At 51.1% G+C, this 21006-nt stretch overlaps 1 protein-coding gene across 1 annotated transcript in view; it reads right to left on the reverse strand.

Annotated features, from left to right (window-relative positions):
- The window catches only part of ALK (ALK receptor tyrosine kinase), a 679199-nt gene that overhangs the window by 34241 nt on the left and 623952 nt on the right, over nucleotides 1–21006 (reverse strand). The window contains exons 12-15 of the mRNA XM_082744992.1: nucleotides 17206–17368; nucleotides 7467–7617; nucleotides 2264–2395; nucleotides 1399–1543 (exon numbers count right to left, since the gene is read on the reverse strand). Of these exons, the coding sequence (XP_082601118.1) occupies nucleotides 1399–1543; nucleotides 2264–2395; nucleotides 7467–7617; nucleotides 17206–17368 (591 nt within the window). The remainder of the gene's footprint in view (nucleotides 1–1398; nucleotides 1544–2263; nucleotides 2396–7466; nucleotides 7618–17205; nucleotides 17369–21006) is intronic.

Below are 21006 nucleotides of genomic sequence, written 5' to 3' on the forward strand. Positions count from 1 at the left end.
ACATTTCAACAGGCAGTCTGCTCCAGAAGACCCCACCATGTTCTCCGTTCCAGCAGGCGATGGGTGGGGAGGACCTGGAGAAACAGCTGTCGTGGGTCTGTGGAACCACGAGGGTTAATGGGCCTGGAAGGGCCTTCTGGAAGAATGTGTGACAGAGGCGCTTCTGGACCCCCAGGGGGCAGCAGAGGGACGTCTAGGTGTGGGATCTGAAGATGGAGATCACTACTGTGCTAGAGAGAAGGAGCCGGGTTTTAGGACAGGAGGCCAAGGTCAGGAACAAGCTCGGTCTAGAACAGGGACGATCAGAACTGAATCGAGGCCCCCAGGAAAGTCAGCTTTGGGAGCTGCAGGCCTGTGGCATCTGGCCTGGGTTTCAAGCAGCTGGCCTCCCTTCTGTCAGCCAGAGGGTGGCGCATGGGCCTTTCAGGGCCGTTGATGTCTCGGGGCAAAGGGAAGGCCCCTTGGCAACATTAGGGACCTGAAGTGCGCCGTGAGCGTGGTAAATAAATTAGGATGACCTCGCCCTGATACCGTGTCTGCCCCTGCCCACCTCCCCACCGGTGCCCGTGACTCTACCTTGCGCCCAGAGCAATCCCAGGCTGGGGGGTTTCTGACCCCCACCCCCAGTCTGTCTTAGAGCTTTTAAGCAAATATATGGAAAATAAAACAAACTGCCAGAGCGCCAGGGCCAGCACTGGGTCGTCCTCGTCCTCACTGAGGTCCCAACCCCCATTTCTACGCTTCCTTCTCTTCTAGCCATCTCTCACTAGGAGGGCAAGTTTGAGTACTTGCTTAATTAACCTCGAATCTTAAATGCCTCCCAAGATCCTTGGTCTGACTGTGGAGAAAAGAAAATATAAAACTGAACCGCATTTTCTCTTCAGACATGGCCGGCTTCCGAGGAGTCCGAATTCACACCCCCTTCGGTGTCCGTCTCCGATTTCTGTGTGGCTGGCTCTCACTTGGGAGCATGGATTGCCAGACCAAGGAGATTCCTGAAAGAGCTTTTCCAGCTAGACGTGCGAGCTGGTGGCCTGGGGCCTGGAGGCGCTAACCACAGGGCCAGGGAGGCCTGACTGTGCCCACGTTGCTGCCACCTGCTCACGTCCATCTGCATTTGAGGAAAGCTGGGTTGGCTGGGCTGCCCGTCCCAGGGAGGCTGCCTGTCTCCTGTGCATGGGGATCTCTGCAATTCAGACCCCACTCCAGTAAAGACACCTCCAGGTCCCCAGGCTGTAGCCCGCCCTCCCTCCCTCAATGTGGGTACCAGCCTCCAGAGCTCCCAGCTTCTCAAGCACCAGCAACCGGGATGCAGGCGTGTGATGATGCCGGGCCGAGCCCGAGTGCACACAGTCCCGGGGGCCAGTCCGGGGGAGGCGCGGGCTTGCGGCGTCTTACCTGCGGCTCCGGAGTTGCCGTTCAGCCCCAGCACCGAGGAGTTATTCTCCAGTCTCTCTGGGTGGAATGTGTCTGTCTTGGCCCCATAGGCCCTGCCGCCACCACCGGCTGCAATGATCAGGGGCACTGGCACGCCGTCCTTCATCTGTCCGGGGAGATGACCAGAGACTGAGAAAGCAAGCGGGGCTCCCACTCCAGGGACTCCTGAGCCACTGCTGCATTCAGAGTGTCAGGGTGTTTGCTGGGCTCTGGGTGACATCCCTGTGGTCGGAGGGCTTTGACCCCGTGTTGCAGCAACCCGTCCGCTCTCCCCATCCCCCGCCCCAGCTCCCATACCCGTCGGGGTTCAGTCCAAGAAGAAAAGCACTAAAGAGGTGGGATGGATCTTTTCTAGAAGCTGCTCACCCTGGCCTCAGAGGACTGGGCGCTGTTGCTTATAAGCATGGCTCTCTGCACCCCCATTCCTCCTTGCTCTCCGGGGCCTCTGGCTCTGACCTCCGTAACTTCAAGATTAAGCCCTCAGCATCACTGTCCAGGTGCGAGGACCTAGCAGAAGCCTTTGCCTGCTTTTGATCATGTCAGAAAAACCCACCGTGGGACAGAGGAGGGCACCGTGGGACTGTCTGGAACTCTGAGGGAGGGTCGGCAACACCTGCATGGGGCCATTGGACTGGGACATTGGCAAGAGAAGAAAGAACCTGCTTCTTCTCATTCAGATGGGGACCCCTACATCCCTCTGGGCCTTGTTTTGCTCATCTCTGGATGGGGCTAAAGACACCTGACATGCTCCATTCCCAGGGTTGTCATGAGAAGCCCACGTCCTGGGTCCGTGATGCCCGAGGTGAGCTGGGGCCGCCAGACTTACCTTAAACACGTAGGTGGCTCCGCCCCCGCCTCCGCCCCCTCCGGCCCACTCATGCACACTTCTGTTCACACGAATTTCTTCTTCTATCACGTTGTTCTCTCCAATGCAGACTTTCTGGATTAGTCGGTTTGTCTGTGAAACAAAAAGCCCCTCAGGTTGGTGCCCAAGGTTCTCTACTTGCCAGCAGACCTTCAGTGCTTCATGATGGGCTCTGATGACCTCTCAGATAGTTCTGGTAGAACTGAAGTGACAAATATATATATATACACATGCAGATAACTGTCACTAGAGAGTATTAGAGAAGGACCATAGGACAGCTTTGATAGAAAATGCATGGGAAGATGGGGGGTAGCAAGCAGCTTTGTTGCTGACTGGTAATCAAGGGGGACTGCCTGTAGGAAGTGGTGTTTAGTTGGGCCTTGAAGGACAGGGAGATTTTAAAACAGAGAATGAAGCAAAGTTAGAGTACTCGAGGGGAAGAGACTATCATGAGCCCAGGGAGAAAGAGGTGAGGAGGGAATTTGGGGAAAAGTACAAGGAGTCTCTTTGGTTCAGAGAAGTCCATTTTAGGACAGAGAAACAGTCTAGGAGGACCTGTTAGGATCCTCCAGACTCTGAAGAAGGGATGACAAAGGCCCTAGATGGTGAGGTAGGGCTGGAGGGAGTGTAAATGCGAGTGAGTCAGGGAATTCAACTGGACAGTCAGATAATGGCCAGCAGCCTTAAATACAGTCAGACTTCATTCTCTAGGCAGTGGTGAGTCATTGAAGGTTTTTTTTTTTTTTTTTTTTGAGAAGTTTCAGTTTTGAAGTATCGTGGGGAAAGGACACAGCAGTGCGAGGCCAAGCTCAGATTTATTCCCAGCCCACCTTTGGGAAAATCATTTCTCTATTTTGGACACCTCTTCCCTCCCATCTAAGATCCCACTTCTTGCCTCCATAAATCCCCTGCATAGTCCGAAATGGAGCTCTCTGTGTCCATGATGGAGAACAGGGTGGGACCCCAGGAATCTGCAGATACCCCTGGATGACTGAGAAGTAGGTGCTCCAACCTCTCTGACCTCCAGGTGTGGAATGGGAATGCAGACACACAGTACACACAGCCACAGGCTTTAGGAGAGGTGTCTAGGGTGTCTAGGTGTTAGGGACTCAATAAACAGCTGCTGCTATTTCATGTGCTCCCGGTGTAGGCTCAGGCATCTAGGAGTCCCTGGGGTTGTGCAGGAAATCCCTGGGACCCAGAATCCGGGAATCCCCCAATAAAGAGGGCAGAGCTTCTGGAAGAATCAGCCTGTTTGTCTGGCACAGCAGCTAAGAAGAACGCTCCAAACATCCACCCGACTTTGGAGGAAAATGGCTTTTCTTTCACTTATTAGAAAAAAGGCCAATAAAACACCACATTTCCATTGAATGCTGCTGTGTAACCAGCCAGTGGACACGGCAATTCATCTTGAGCCACTCCTTATGCTAAAGCACTCAGGGGTGCCGGCAATGAGTGCTACAGAAATTTCCAGATAAATAGCCAAGATGCAATTTGTTTTATGGCATTTTGGATTTAATGATGGAAATAATTTGATATTTTTTAGAGTGGATTTAGTGCGGGTGGAAGGTTCTGAATTGCTATTGTAGAGAGCTGACATTTCTCCTGTGTGTGTGTGTGGGCTGTCCAGGTGGGAGGTAGAGGGGATGGGCTGGGAGTGGGAAACCCTGCTAACTGCTGCCGGGGGTGGGCATGAGATGGCAGGGGCATGCCCGGAGGGCTGAGCCTGGGGCCAGGGGACCCAAATGTGGGATGTCCACTGGGCACAGCGGAGCACAAAATACAGGGTCCAATCTGGCTTCTTGATGGGCTGTGCTGGAGATTTGCTGAGTCACGTCGGGTGAGGAACCTCACTTTCCTGGACCTGCCTCTTCCTGTGTAAGTCGAGGGGCTGTCCAGTCTGAACCAGTGATATGAAGAAGGTCTGTGCTCTTACACCCTGCTCCCCATCTCTCTGTCCAGCGGCAGTAGGACGTCCACCCTTTGGGGATGCCCTCTTCCTGTGAACGGAATTTCGAGGTGTCTGGGATTGCAGAAGTGGGAAGGAGGGAGCAGTTGAGCTGGGGAATGGCCTTTCTTCTAATGAGAGTCCAGACTCTCGCCCATCCTCCACTGCCCATCTCTGCTGGCTTCCAGAAGTCTCCACCAGGCTGTCCACCAGACCTCTCCTACCTTGCGCCCAAATCTGCTCCCTCTACACCATTCCCAGCTCAGGTGACGGCAGCTCCCTTATTCCCATGGCTCAAGTGCAATTCTTGGAGTCATCCTTGATCTTTTCTTTGTCTCAGTTCTTGAGCTAGTTGGGCAGGAAATCCTTTTGATTTTGCATCCCAAATATGTCCAGAATTCAGCCACCATCTTCATCATCTTCATGTCACCATCTTCACCCAAGCCACCATCATCTCTTGTCTGGACTAATGAAGTAACCACTGAATTCATTATGTTGACTCTTCCCTTGGTCCCAAGTGAACTCTTTGCTGTACAGCGGCCAAAGTGAGTCTTATAAATCACAGATGCTCCCTATCCCACCTTTTCCCACCTTTAGGCTCAAAACCCTCCTATAGCTTAAAAATGTCCTGATGGTGGCCTGATCACCTCATCTCTCACCAACTCTCACTCTTGCTCCCCCTACTTACCCTGGATGAACCCTCCCACCTCAATGTCTTGGCTTCTGCTTGGCTACCATCCCCAGATATGTTCCTGGTTCGATCCCTTTCATGGCCAAATGCTCAGCTTTGTTCAATAAGCTTCCCTCGACCACCCTATCTATAATCGCAACTTACCCTACGCACCTGACTCTTGTTACCCTACTTCCGTTCACTGGTGCACTTTCACTTCTGGGTGCTCTGATGGCTAATATTACTAGTTATTGTTCTTCCCTTGTCCCCCAGTGGGAACGTTAGCTCCTTCAGAGCAAAGATTTTTCTTTTGTTCATGGATATATCTCAAGTTGCTAGAACAGTGACTGATAGATATTTGCTGAATACATTTGAATAATTGGGGGCTGTCTGGGTAGGTGCTGACCCTCACAATTTCTGCCTTGCGAGTGATGGAAGTTGTGAAATGTAACATTTAGGCCAGTGGTTTTTCTACTCTGGGGACACCTGGTCATATCTGGACACATTTTTGATCGTTAATCCTGGAGGATGCTACCTGCATTAGGGGGATAGAAGCCAGCGAGACTGCTAGAGAGCCTACGGTGCCTATAACAGTTGTCCACAACAAAGACTCATCCTCTCCAAAATGCCAATAATGCTGATGTCAAGAAAGCCGTGCCACCAGACTGCGTGGTCATGCCACCAGATGAGGCTTGGGAGAACTGGAGGAGCAGTAGCCGAGGGGGTTCTCAGCGGCTGAAGCCCATGTCAGGCTCAGGTGTGACCAGGCACAAAGGAAGAGCGACTGCACACAGATGTGCTGTTGAACCAGGAAAGCTGCCAAATTCTGCAGTTTAATTCTTAAGAGTGCACTCCATTCACTAGAGGATCCTCTTTAGGCACCATTTTTCTGCTTAGAGAGGACTGGAGATTGAAGTAGTGTGACAAAATATCCTTCTTTCTCTCTCTCCCAGTGACTCCTGCAGGAGGAGGTGTGGGGCCGCAGGGAAGACCCAGGACTACCTGCCCTCCCCCCACCCCATATCGCCTTTCTCCCCGTCCCTGCTATCCCCGGCCCTACCAGCAGGGGGCCCAGCTGAGCCTGGGCTTCTTTAGAACTCTCCTGGTGCATTCCCAAAGTTTGAGAGCAAGTAGGTTGATTAATAACATGATAAAGTGCGGCAGCCCCGAGGAACAAGTAGATTACAATTGAATTAAAAAAAAAAAGGACTTAGTCCTGTGAAAAGACATAACTGATTACAATCCAATCAAGTAAAAGTCCCTTGCAGAAGTCAATGCAATCTCTCTGCTTAGATGAAAGAATTACATTAGCACTCGATACATTCCTGTGGAAATTACAGCAGCCTGTAACTTAATGACTTAATATATTATATCAGGTTCGAAAGTCCTGATTATAGTTGCTAAATAAAAGTTGCGGTCCAGACATTTCTCACGTGCAAGGTTGCACCTGCCGCGCTTACTCCTGTTGCTTTGTTTGAGCGCCGGCGGTTGGGGGTGGGGGTGGGGGATGCGAGCTTTACTCTCCCTGTTGCTCCCAGCCTGAGGCCCGGCTTTCAGGAGACCTGAGTTTATTTTGTGGAATCGTACTGCTTCCTGGGTAGTCCTGGTTCCCACATCTGTCTCCCAAGGCTGCTCTTGAATGGCTCTTGGAGCAGGGGCCTGGGACCCAGCTCCCTGCCGTGGCCCCACCCTAAGTGGAAGCTGGGCTTCAGGGGAGGGTGCGGCCTGGCCTCACAGTACCGTGTTCCTGCCAGGCCAGCCCACACCACCAGGGTCCTGTCTCCCCCAACCCAGACAAGAGGCAAACCACTGGGATGCCCAGAGTCTCCACGGCTGCTACATTCTTAGTCTTCAGAGTCTCATTCTCCTGGCGGTTTTGGATCCCTGCTGGCTTTCTCAAGTCCTGCCATGGGAGCGCTCACTGTTTGACAGGTGGATACCCCAATGGGATCAGAATCCAGAAAGACAGGCTGTCTCTGGGGCTGCAGAGAGTGGCAGTCTGGCTTGTCAGATGATGGGCTCTAAGTGAGGAAGGGGAAAAGGGCATAGAAACCAACACCCTAAAGTATGGGGCACGGCACTAGCGGGAGCCAGAGTCCCTCCTCCGTGCGGCATTGTGAGTGGCTTTGGAAAAGTCCCTTCCCTTCTGTGCTCTTGATTTTCCCATCTGTAAAATGTCCTGTTTATAATAGGGCTAAAGACAATGGTGCCCCAGCAAGCAAGTGTAGGAGATGGGCTTTAGCATGTAGTCTGCTGAGAAGAACAATCATTTACCCACTCAAGTCGGATCCAGTTCTTAAGTTTTAAGGGTCACTCTCAAAACCCGTGCCTCTTCCTTGGTTCCCGTGGGGATGTGAAACCCCAACAGCCATACCCAAATGGGCCTGGAAGGGGAGGGGCATGTGTAGGCAGAACGAGGGGTGAGTCCCGCCATCTTTGAAATATGAGCTCCCAGAAGGAGAGTATCCATGGTTGATGCCCTCCAAAGGGCCGCCCGGGGTTCTGTGATTGTGATGGAGATCCTGGTCCCTGTTCTGGAAACTTACGCTGGGGCAGGCGTCTTCCCCCTGTTGTCCAACCAGGATGTACAGAGTGTCGCCCTTCTCCAGGTTGAAGATGCCCAGCACAGACACTCCATGGGACCGCATCATGGTGTTCTTCCCGCCTTTCCCACCAGCAGCTCCGTAGCCTGAGATGCTGCAGTGGAACAAAGCACATGAAGACTGATTCCCTTCCTGCCAACCCAGGAGCTCCCAGGGGGCTCAGCGCCCCACCATCGTGGTCCTGATGGTTCTTCCCCTACTGCACCTTGTGTCAGCCATGAGGTCAGCAAGGAGGCTTCCTTTGCCCACAGTAAGAAAAGTACAGTCCTATTGACAGAGGGCTAAGGAACTGCCTCATTCCCAGGGCCAGGAAGGTAAAGAACCAGTACGGGGTACAAGAGAGAAGAGAGGGAGAAGGAGAGGGAAGGCAGGGAGAGTCCGTTTTCATGGGGGGTGTTGGGGTGATGATTTCCTGAACACCTGGCATGTCCCATTATGGTTTCTTTCCCTTTTTGAGATCAAAGGACTCATGTGACCTTAGACAAATAAATGACTTAATGTTCCTGTTCCACATCTGTAAAATGGGGATAATAAGTGAACCTACATTCTAGCATGTATGTGTATGAGATTAAAAGAATTAAGACAAGTAGCCATAGAACTGTGGCTGACACATAAGTTATTCCATAGTATCATACAATTATTACAACTTATATTATGTATTATTATTGTTATTGTTATTATTAATGGTGGAAGTCACAGTCATTGACTGGGTATACAGTTTTCAAGTTCCCTGGGTCTAGACACAAGGAGGTCCCACATGGAATGACCGAGGTCATTCCCGAGGTGAGCAGGGTTTCTGAGCACAGACTGTTTATTCCCACTAGTAACTCTTTCTAGAGCCAAGTGTATACAGAAAACAACAAATCATGGTGAATAAAAACAGAGTTGAGGGGGAGCGCAGGATTATTTCTGTGCCTCTTAGGTTGTCGAGATGGAGTCACACAAGGACGGGAGGAGAAGAACTCAACTGGCGAACCTTATCAGAAAAGCAGCATGTCTTGAAGACAGCTGCACGCTAGTTTCAAATGCCTCCCCAGAGACCATCTGCCAGGGAAAGGGTCTTGGGAGGTTTTCATGTCTCCATGCATTCAGATCCAAGGTCCTTTATGGAAAGCATTCAGGAAGAGATGCCAGGCGGTTTGTACATGTGCACACGTGGTGGCTTCTCCACCTGTAATTCTAGGAAACGTCTCATGTCTCAAGTGCGAGGGGCCTCCTGGGGGCTCTCCTAAGGCAGAACTAAGCCCCTCTGTGCAGAGAGAAGCCTGGAGGGCTGGCTGATTGCTAATGCGGCAGGTGAAGACCCGAGATCTCCATGGAATGCCATGGAGAGTCTGATGTCTGTCACCCTGTTGGTGGCCAGACACGGACTGGAGCTCACTGAAAGCTGACATGGCTCAAGGCTGTATGCATAAGGGGAGACTGGAAATGGGCTTCAGCCCCTCCTGGGGCTTCCAAAGAAACTGGAGAGGCAGTTACCATTATGAAAAGAGGAGTCTCACCCTAAGAGTGGCTGTATTAGGGAGACAGAGAGGCTCTGGGTTTCTATGACCAGAGTGGACCGTTTCCTAGCTATGTGTCCTCTTAGAGTCCCAGAAGTCAAAGAAGAATTGTATCTTCTCTGAACTCACAGGGTAGCAGAGAGGTTCAATGTCAAAAGGAGATCATAGGTGAAAGCCCCGAGAAAGTGACAATCTTGGCACGAAGTCCTGAAAGTCAGATAGGTGTTCGGGGCTGGGAAGGGAGACAGGACCATGACAGGCAATGGAGCAGTGGCATGCCACTGCTGGATGTTGGGGACTGAGGTCTGAACTTGTCCTCGTGGTAGAGATGTCGGATGGGCAGGATGGTCACACAGGGAGACAGAGGTGAAGGATAGGAGTCGGGCTTGTGTGAGTGGAAGTGAAGAGGCAGGGAAGCCTCTGGTAGGTGTGGCTGCAGCAGGTGCCGGAGCTGGGCAGCAAGAGGACCCAGCTCTGCAGGACGGGATAGGGGCTGGTTCCTGAGCATCCTACAAGGCGGCAGGTGTGAATGCATAGGGCATCTCCCCAGTAGCCATAAACAGTAGCTGCTAGGAATTCACTTGACAGGTGAGGACACTGAGGCTCAGAGACCAAAAAACTCATCGGAGGCTACACAGCTGGTCACTGGCAGACCCTGGTCCAAGCCCCCATCCCCTCAAAGAGGCCACGTTCTCTCCAACATGCTGGTGCGAGGCTTATCTGGATGCATGGCAGCGCTGTCCCACATGCTACTGGCCCATCGTCGCTCCTGACCCATTAGAAATGGAGAAGGTGGCCAGGACTGTTGAGGCAAAGGAAGGCATATTGGTGACAGGCAAGCAGCAGGATTATTTAGCTCAGAGAAGGGAAGCCTAGGGCAGGGGTGGGTGGTGGTGGGGCTCACTCCCATTGCCCCCCACCCCCGCTCCAGGGATGAACTGTGTAGAATCTAGAGAGAGCGTGTGGTCGGGGGAGGGGGGGCCTGCCTTGGTTCTGCTCACTACTTGGTATTTCCAGGGCTTTATCCGGAGAAAATCCTTTCAACCTGAAGGTGTGGTTTGCTTGGAAAACTGCCGCCGGAGGCAGAGACCTTGTCCAGCCCACTTGCGCTATGGCTGAGAGGTAAGCTATACCCCGGCTCAGCCCTTCCTGCATCATTTGCATAGTCATTTACATCAATCTGCATGCATTATGAATCATACGGAAACTCCGGCAGATTAAATTTAGCCAGATTATTATATTTTAGAAGCTGTTTGTTCCTGACTCCTTTTTCCTTCCCAGCCCTTCTTTCCTATCTCTTCTGCCACTCCCACCCCCAAATACGAGCCCCAGCCCCATCTAGGTCTAGTCCTAGCTCTTGGCAATGAGGCGCGATGCCAAGAGGCCCGAGTTCAGAGCCATATACTGGGCGCTCTGGCTGGGTGACCTGGGGCGAGCTGGTTAACCTCTAGGAGCCTCAGCTTCCCCACCAAGGGACAAAAATGAGGACAAGGACCCTGGTCCTCATGAGGAGAAGTAATGGATTTGAGAAGACTGCATAGGAATGCCAAGTGCAAGGTAGGACTCTAGGCTGGGTGGGCTCTCCAGAGTAGACAGTAGAGCTTGGCCACCAGCTATCAACAGCCGGTTTCACTTTCCTGTGTTGGCCTCAGTCCCACGTTTCCAGCCTGGAGGAGGGGCTGTCTTAAAGGCAGGGGAGCAGGCAGGTGACTGCCTTCCTGGACTAACTGTAGGAGAAGCAGCACCTCCCTCGCCAGCCCTCTGGGGCCTGACATCTCACCATAGCGCTGCACTCCTTTGGAAGCTTCTAGATGCTGCTTACAATGCTTATCTCTGGAGGGGGCCATGCCGCCGAGAGAAATGCATGGGCTTGAATGCAGACACAACTGGGTCCAAACCCAAGCTGTTGCTCAAGGCCCTGAGGGGGTAAGGAACCTTCCTCCCTGGTGCAGACGGACCCACCTCTGTAAGGACCAGTGGGGGCACAGGCAGCCTTGGCATGTCTGAGGACTCCCCGTCCTGTGACTCATGTCCCACAAACTCGTGCCAGAATAATTACCACAGCCCGACTCTCCAAAGCATCTACCCCATCCCCTGTAGACGATTTTTGATGGTTGACAAATGACAACAAATACACCTGCCACTCAACTGGGGAAAATGACTTGCAGTGCTTCCAATTTACTGGAAATTACAAGATACTGTTCTTGACGAGCTGACGCAGTATTTTTTTTTTTTTTTTTTTTTTGGTTTTGTTTTTCCTCATCTCAATCCGTGCCCCCTGGTCAGAACGGATGTTTATTGGGTTTGCGTTTTGTATTATTGACTGTGAGCCATTGTTACCTGATGTAATTGAGTTGTGAATCTTTTTAAAATAAAGAATTAGCAGCAAATCAAAGTGGCTGCCTGCCGGATCCTGGGAGGCGGCGAGCTAGTGTGGGGCATGGTGGCCTGTCAGCGCCGTGACTCTGCGGGGACACTGCGGGGGGGGGGGGTGGCGACGGGAGTGAGCCAACCCCACTTGGAGCTACGTGAAGCTCCTTATTTCTCTCCTGTACCTGACTCTGGGCTCTGCCTCTACTTCCCAGTGGGACCTTGGGTGAGTCCCTCCTCTCCTTTGCTTCTTGGTTTTCTCCTCTGCAAAATCGGGGGTAAGATCTGCCATGCCTGTCCTAGCCCGTAGGGTTTTTGTGGGGGTGTGTATGTAAGGGCTCAGTGCATGGGAAATCTGTGTTTAGATGTATAGTTGTGTTCTCTAGATGGGTCCTTGGAGCTGGCAGGAGACCCCGCTGGGGGTCGGCGGTATAGGGCGAGTGGAGGAGGCACTCCCTTCTCGTAGCCCCAGCTCTGTCCTGGATTGTTCCGTTGAGCAAGGCTCATGGTTCAATTCTTCCTCCAACCTCCCTGACAGGTACAGTCCTACACTCTTAGAAATACCAGCGCTGGAAAGGATCTCAGCAACCTCCCTCTACAGCCCCTCCCTCTAGGACAGGGCCGCCGGAGAGAAGGGAAAGCACACTCTCAAGGTCACATGATGTCACTGGCCGAATTTGGACCCGAACCCCATTCTGCCTGCAGCCCATCAATCTTGGCGCAATCTCCCTGCCTCTGACTTTCCTTGCTCTGTGCTCCTCATGGCGATGGCTATCTGCACAATTACTCTGGCAATTGATCATGCCTGCGACTCTCTGCTGCAATTGTCTAGAACTTTATTGGCGTTGTGGACTGTTAATTCAACTTTTCTGCCCTGCGGTCTTTGCAAAGATGGCGAGAGGCTCCAGAGACTCAGTCCTCTTGCAAGCGCCTAGTCGGTGATCGGCCCACGTAAGAGCTGCACAGCTGTGGGTGGACCGGGCTGAATGACGGTGTCATCCAGCTGCACACACCGGTCCCCGGAGCCAGGTGGGGAAATTGAGTGTCAGTGATGGAGACCATCAGGAACAGCTGTGGCCCGGGTCAGCCGGCAGGATTTGCTGGCTCCAGCTGGGACCCGGGACCTCTTGTACGTTATGTCTGAGGAACAAGCGAACCATGAGAGAACTGCCGTCAGGAGCTGTGGGCCGTGCTTGACAAATGTTTTTATAAATGATCTGTGTGTGTGGTGGTGGGGCCGCGGAGGACGGAGGGCGAGGAGAGATGCGGAGCCCTGGAGAAGCAGGAAGGCAGGCAGGGGGGAGGAAGGGAGGGACAGACGGGAGAAGAAGGCAGGAAGAGCGAGACGGGCCGCCGATATCTACTGAGTGGGCCCTGTGTGGGGTAGGTCACACAGAGTCACACCAAGTCCCCAGCAGTCTGTCTCTGCTCCCCCGTGAGGGGGAGCCCCCCACAGCCCCAGCATCCATGCCCTTTCAGTGCCCCACTTTGGCCACCTCCCCCCACTCCCCAGGCACACTCAAGACATGGTCACTCAGTGCTGTGACCCAGAAATCTCCCTTCATCAGGCGTCACTCTGGCTGTTGCCCTAATTCTTGCCTGTCCTTCTCAGTCAAGCTCCTGGAGATGGCAGCTGTCACTCGCCGTCCTGCCTCCTCAGCCCCCAATCACGGCCTGTCACCTGGGCTCTGCCTCCTCCCTCAGTCCTACAATCACGCTGATTCCACCTCCCAAACACTTCTTGGCCCCACCGGGTCCCTCCGTGTGTATCTCCCTGCCCCTGGCTTAGCTCCTCAGGACTCCACTCCCGCCGCCTTTCCATCCCGGGTCCCCGCCTCCAGGCGCGCATGTCCCCCAAGCCGGCGCCAGGGGGCGCTAACGGCATTCGGGATGGGAGGCTCCGGCCCCAGGGGCTCCTTCCTCCCCTCCTCTTTGTGGATAACTCTATCACCTTCAAGACTGAACTCAAGTTCTGTCTCCCTGTGGAAGCCATTCATGAACTCAGGCCCTTTCCCGGCCTCTGACAGCAGTGCCTGATGCAAACCTTCCCCGAAGGACTTTCTACATCGCGCATCAATGCTTTGTTTCTATGTCCGACACCCCCACTGGCTCCTTGTAGGCACAGAGTGGACCTTGTACACCTTCATATACTTAGTGCCAGGCAGTGTCCTAATCTGCGCTGAGTGCCGTCCACAGAGACCTGGGAAGCGGAAGGCAGCAGGTTTGGATGCTGGGACATAGGTACTTGGAGGGAGTGAGAGCATCACTACTTTGACAGAGGCAAATCCAGGGGAAGGGAAGCCCAAGGCAGGGAATCAGGCGGCTCAGGGGGCGATGGGGACTTAGATGTTGTCCCTAAATTTCCCTCCTTAAGCCTGCTGTTTCCTGTCCCCCAGCCTCTTCTTCCTCTCCCTCTTTCTGGGTTTCTTCCTTTGTGGTGGTGGGCAAAGAAATAAAGGGTGAGAGATGGGCCCAGGATAACTGACCGATAAGGGCACACTTTCATCCGTGTGTATCCCCGAGGAAGCTCCAGACAATGGTGGCCCCACCGTGACATACACTGGGCATATGGTGTCACCTCTCTCATTAGCCATAGAGAAGTCAGTGGGAACAATAAAGGTGCCAGACCTCAGGAAGCAGCCAGACTCACCCTCTTCCAGGAACAGGGGGAGAGCCTAAGAAACGCTCCTGCCCTTTCTCACCTTTTTCTCACCTCTTGAGAAAACATGATGTGTCCCGTGTCTTTCTCACTAGATGAACTGCCCTTACCAAACCAGAATTAGTTAATATGGGGAATATGTCTTTCAGAAAGAGGGCACCTGACTTGTCAACATGGATATTTTGATGTGGGGATGTTTTGATGTGGTCTAAAAGGCAAATCATTAAATGGTCTGGTTCTTTGATACTAAATTATACAATCAATATGCATTACTGTCCAAGCCCTGAGCCTCCTCCAGTGTCAAGGTCAGAAATATCTGTTACAGCCTTTGAAGAGTTAAAAAATCCCAAGATTTCAAAAACAACTAAAAAACCCTAATGTTTTTCAGTTTTAACTCTTCCCCTTTTGATCTCAGGCTAGCTTCATTATGTCCTACAGATCAAAATATCCCCTTTGTCAACCTGGACACATTGAAGTGTTACGCTTCAACAGCAAGACGGCTCCTTGTCCCTGTTTCCAATGAGCGTTTGCCCAGCAATGGTGGGGGCCGCGAGCTCATTTCAATATTCCAGAGAGAAAGAGAAACTGTGCCCCGATTTGGGCTGGGGTTCTATGAGGGAAGTGCGGCAATACGTGGCAATTCATGCAGATCAGAAAACTGGCTAGACTTAGATGTGCTTGTGATTAATAAAAAGGAGGGGAATGAATTAGTGCTTATTTAATAAGTACAGGTTGTCTGCCAGGCGAGATCTTTTGAAACATGGGGCCCACGTGAGGAAGTCAGAAAAAAGTCCTTAGAAACAGAGAAGTCAGGAAGTAGACCCTGTGGGATCAAGCTGTTCTGGAAATGCTTCCGGCCACTGCCTGCAGCCAGATGTTCTCCCTGCTCCCTCTGGTCTCTCTGCCCACGGGCCGGGGAACACCCAGTGCGCAGACGTGTTATGCGAGGCACTTGTACGTCATCTTGGCAAGATCCCCGCTGGGCAGATATTAACACCCTCAATCCCTGCCTTTTACAGAAACAGAGCCTCAAGCGATTCAATGACCTGCTCGAGTCTGGAAGTGGGTCTGATTCGCAGTTTCAAGGGGAATGCAGCCCAAAAGGAACCCTGCTCATGGTGCCTCCTATTTGTAGATCTTTGTGGTCGGGGCAGGAAGGGACTTATAGCCCGTCTGGCTTGAGAGTCGCCCTGGATGGGGATGGGACAGTGGGTCTTGCTGGGCGTTCACTGTTGAGGTGTCAGTCTGTCTCCCAGCTCCTCTGCTCTCTCCTTCACAGCTTCTTACATGTGGGGCTCTGCCCCCAGGGCTGGGCAGGCAGCATCCCTGCAGGTGATGGGGCCTCTCCTCCCAGGCTTTCGCTTCCAGAGGCTTCCTGGAGGTGGGTGGTGCCTGACTACTAGGCCTACTTTCCCTTTCTTGTTCCTCCTGTCCCCTGAATGCCTCTCAGAGTCCAGGTGTGGGCTTTTGTGGAAAGAACACACAGCCTTTGGGCCAGAGGACCCTGGGTTTACCAGTTATGTGGCCTTTGGTCTGTTGCTAAGCTGCTGACTCCAGTTTCCCCCTATGGAAACAAGGGAATATCAATAATCATAGTAATGACATCTGCCTCATTGCTAAAAGGGGGAGAAATACTTGGTGAGTCCTCAGTGAACACTCCTCTCCATCTCTCTGGGACAGTGACTGAGCTGGGGAACCTCAGCCAGGCAGGAGGGAGAGACCTGCTCAGTGTGGCAGATCCGGGGTGGCTGGGTGTCTGCGACCATTTGTTGGGGAAGTGTGGAACCTAGAGCAGCTAATTTGATTGCAGCCAAACCTTGTTACTGCATTCCTGACCAGAATGTCATTTAAAAAGCACTTAGGGCTCCCCCTGAGATGCATTTATACCGAGGTCCCAGGGGTGGGGGGCTACAGAGAAAACCGGAGAAAACCAGGCAACCTGAGACGCTCCTTTCCTTCTGGGGGTTGGGGGCTGAGGAAGGGGAAAGAGAGCTCACATCCCACTGTGTTCAGCCACAGGGGGGCATTTGCACCAGCAAGGTCATGATTAAGCTGCTTCCTGTTTAAGCCTGCTGTTCGCTGTTCCTGTTCGCTGTGGGAGGAGCCTCAGCAAGCCTGTGCTTCAGGTTTTATCCGACCTGCGTGTCTGCGAGTCTGTGTGTCTGTGGGGAGGCACCCCATTCTCTGAGCCTCAGTTTCCTCTTGTGTAAAATGAAGACTGCAGCCCGGGCCTTGTTCACAGAGCTGTGGGAGGACTACACACAAGGGTTCAACCTAATCCAGTCACTCTTTGGGGCCGTATTAGCATCACCTGGGAACCTGTTAGGAATTCACGTTCTCAATGAATGAATACAACCAGCGTGATGAATACCCCTGATGTCTCCCTTCCCAACCCGGATCCAATAAATGTCAATATTTTGTCATATTTGCTTCATTCATATAAAAATGGATAGCATAAAAGTTTTCTTAATATTCATATCCTTGAGCCCCACTCCAGGCCTACGAAATGAGACACTCTGTGAGTGAGGTCAGTAATCTGTATTAACCAGATGTCCAGTCATTTCGATGATTGAGAACCACTGGTCTGAGCCTTGCCATCAGCTTCACGTATGAGCAAAGTGGCCCATTGAGTCAGGCCTCCCTCTGGCCTGGCCTTGCTCTGTTGGAATACTGCGTAGTTGGGGTTGGGTGTGGGACAAGAACCTGAGAACAGCTGCTTTACTTGTGAATAGTGAAGGCCCAGGGCAGGAGGCTCAAGGGTGAGAGCATCATCTTTCATGTCCATCGTACGTCTGTTTCCCAAACATTTCACATGTGCTGACTCATGCGAACAGCATCAAGCAATACTCAAAGAATCCACTATAATTACAATTATTAGTAATAAAGAATATTCTGAAGCTAGCTCACACGTGAATATCATCTCCACAAACAGACTGTGGGCTCCTTGAGGACAGAGGACACATCTTTATTGCCATATCCCATTATCCCAAATCTCCCCATCTCCAGCCCTTATACCCCACTATGGGCCAGAGTCCGTGGCCTCTGAGCCTCGGTGTGCCCAGGCACCCTGAGGGCATGCACCCGCAGGCAGCACCCCATCATCTTCAGAAGGGGAGATCTGTCCCTTGGCCTCCCCCTCCCCCATACGCACCTGTAGGTGTCGGTGGCTGGCACCTTCCAGGTCTGGATGCCTTTCAGGGGACCCTCGCTCCCCACCACCACGCTCAGGTTGGAATTCCGGTAGGCGTTGTTACACTGGGCCTGTGTGGGGCCGTGGGGCCCACTGGCCCCGCATGTGGTGAACAGCCAGTGAACTGCGGCACAAGAGGAAAGGTAATCACTCACTTGGCCTGGCCCTCCCTCCTCCAGAGGCTTCCCTGGGCTGCCTCTGAGCTGTCCGCTCCATGGCCCTGAACCCATGTTCCAATATGGCATCAAGGCCCGGGCAAGAAACACCAATCAGCCATTCAAACTGGAAATGTCTGTTGAGGAGAGGATCTACTCTGTGCCAGGGCCTGGTCAGATATGAGGGGAGAGACACAGATGGTGCTGACTGATCCAGTCTTAAGAAGGAGGGATGGAACTATCTAAAACACAGGACGGTAAAGAAAAAAATCCCTTCGGTTGAAGACCCCCTTCAGGTAAGACAGGCGTGGGCAGTGGCTGGACCCTCTCCTCGTTTCTCACCGAGTCTGGCCCAATGCTGGGCAAACCAACAGGTGTTCAATCTATGCTACTGTGACATAATGCAATGTGACTGCATTGAACCTGCTCCCAAAGGCTGGGCATATGCATATAAGATCCTCTTAGCTTGGGGAAGCTCAAAAGAGTAAATTGGACATAGACTCCAGTTTCCCTCTAATGTGATGAAGTTAAATTCTACCTATAGAAAACATTGTGAAAAAATTAATTTGGTATAGTTTTGCTCACTAAAACGTTGAAGTGAAAAATCTTTGAAGACTTTTAACTAATTTAATGATGTGGAAATGAAAGCTTAATTTGGGCTGCTAAAATTACAAGCAATCAGATTGAGACTGTACTGGGTAGTTTTGATGATCTGGAAACTTGATGAGTGTGTGTGGGGGCTTTTGTGACACTGCCCTGACCGCAAGGTCAGAGACCAAAGTTCTAGCTGAGATTCCAAGGCATAAAGCTATACAACACTGTGTATTCAAATCCTTTCTCAGTTGGCTTCACTTTTTGAAATGGAGATGTTGATCTCTGTTTGGTTTCTGAAGGTTGTTTCAAGGGCAAGAAGGAGATGAATCCATTCATGTTGGGTGTGAATGGTTGATTCTTTCTATACTCTAAAGGAGTAACCTGTTACTTCAAAGAGCTAACTCTTTGAATACTGAGTGCATTTTAGCAGCACTCTCTTGGCCAGTTGCCTTTTTATCCATATGTCCAGCACCCAAATCCTAAGTGTGGGCTGTCCTCAAGTGGTGAATGGAAAAGGACACAGATTTAGGGGCAGTCTTATCAGTTATTGGTTGTGGGACCTTGATAGAGTTCCTTGGTCTATAAAAGTGGCTGAATTGGCATGAGGATTAAAAGGAAGCAAGGGATATAACAGGCTTTGTAAAGTCCAGAACTCTAAAAATATGAGTTGTGTCCATGACTCCTGCCTACACCCAGGGCAGGTGCTATTCTTGAAAATAGGAAATGTGACCAGAGGACTTTCCGTCAACATGGATCCTCTACCAGCAGCACCTAGGGATTTAAACTCAGTGAGTTGGGGATGAGAATGGGGACAGAGAGAAAAAGATAATCCTGGAAAGGAAGTAGAAAAATGCACTTGGTCCATATGATCTCCAACTCTTTGAAAGCTATTCTCAGATTCAATGTGTGCCTAAAGCAAGCAGCCTGGGTTTGCGGGCAGCCTTCTCAGTCCGGGGCAGAGGCATGACAATCCATGCAGTTAACTCAGTCCTGGAAATTAAAGCATATACATGTGTGATTTCTTTCTTTCTTTTTTCCTCAAGAGTGCACTGAGGTGCAGCTGAAGGTATGGGCATGGCACACTACCTGAGCATTTTCCCTTTCGTGGGACCCACTTTCAACTTCAGTCTGGGTTAACATTGCTCTAAATGTTGTGGGACATTCCCAGAGAGGCTGGGATTGTAGTTCTTGACCAGGTAGGACATTTGGTGAGGTAGGAAGAGAAGCACGGTCTTTGGATCTTGATGGGCTAACTTTTCCTAACCTGGATTTTGCCCCTGACCAGCTATGATACCTGGGGTAAATCATACACCCCTCTGAGTCTCAGTCTCCTAATCTGAATGAAGCAAGATTGGACTTAGTGAGACTACTGAATGATGACCTAAGCAAAGTGCATAGAAGAACATTTGGCATTAGAGATGCATGATGAACACAGTTTAAAGTTGTGTAACTTCCTGTTCAATTTCTAACTGTTGGAAGCAGAGACACCCAATCTCAAGATTTATGTTCACCATTCCATAAAAGGGGGACATTATGGCTCTTTCTCAATAAAGGGATCAGTATTTTCCCAACTCAGTGGACATATATTAGTCTCAGGTGGTTTCTATACACAACATTTTGTTTTTATTTTCAGTGATTTCTGATGGAAAGGTCCAGAGAGAAAATTCTTTCCAGAGTGGATTCCATGGGAACAGATTTGCCATCCCAGGTCAGATCCATGATTTATACAGCTAGAATTCTCTTGCTTTCAGCAGCCTTCGAGGCATGGTGGTCCTCCCGGCTCAGATGGACCCGACCCTTATAAATCTGCTTGAAGTTGCTTGGAATCAGTTTATGTTTCCCACCAGCTTTACGTCTTAGGGGCATGGGGTTTCTGAGTTCATTGCCCATTGTCCAAGGGCTCTCCTGCTTCTTATGTGTGTGGGCTTGCCTTGCTCAAACTTCATTCTGTTGGTTCCCTTTGCTCTTTCTGTCTGGAATCTGACATAGTAGAATGTCACAGCAAGATGGGACCCTGGAGATCACCGAATTCAGTGGTCCCAGACCACCTAAGGACATTTAAAAGTATGAATTTCAGAGCTCTAGAGATTCCAATTAGTAAATACTAGGTTGGGTAATGATTGGGGAAGGACATTACTTACATTTTGTAAAAGCTTTTTAAGGAGAAGCAACCAGATTTGTGAACTAGGTCCACCTACTTCATCGCTGAAATGGAGAAAGAACATTCTAGAAATGGGAGATTTTTCTGAGTAAATCAGCTTTAGAGAAAGAACTAGAAATTGGAGGCTCTTCCTTCTATGTCCAAAGATCCTTTGGTGGTGATCAAGCCCATCTTCTTGTCCTGAAGACTTCTAGCCTTTTCAGATTGTCCTTACATGAGTTCCTGATCCTGTGTCCTTCCTAGGATTTTAATGCTTGAATCTGTTTTTTGAGATAAGGTTACCAGAACTGTGGGTTCTTGTGGCTTTATGCAAGGGGACAGGGACAATGTTATTCTGCTTTATTTCTGGTGTCCCTCTAAAGTGCTTAACACAGCGTTGGACCCCCCTCAGCTGAGCATTGGGTTAAGGCTTGCTGGCAGCAGGCCATAATAATGTCCAGATCCTTGCTTGAGAGGTAGGTTCATGGATGTAACTGTAAATTACTGCTTCTCTGAGTGTGGTGGTATTAACAGCCATGGGCCTAAGAGGGCCCCAGAGGAGGCATCTGGAATGGTACCGTGGGAGCAGGAAGAGTCTGGCAGAACATCAGGCAAGATATCCAGGGATGAGATCTGTTCTAAGTGAAGGCAGATAGAATAATCAGTCAAGCTGGGAATTAGGCACAGATCATCTTGAGTTCCAGTTCAAGACCTGAAGAGGTGCTAGACGCACCAGGAAATCCTCACAGAACTTGTTTGAGAGTCTGGTTTTGTTTTTTTGTTTTGTTTTGTTTTGTTTTCCTTTTAACTCCATAAGCCTTGGGCTCACTTAAAACCAGGACAGACCATACCAAGTTTTCTCAGGCCCAGAGA

The sequence above is a fragment of the Mustela nivalis genome (assembly GCF_964662115.1).
Source record: "Mustela nivalis genome assembly, chromosome: 8".
In the NCBI taxonomy this organism is placed as follows: Eukaryota; Metazoa; Chordata; class Mammalia; order Carnivora; family Mustelidae; genus Mustela; species Mustela nivalis.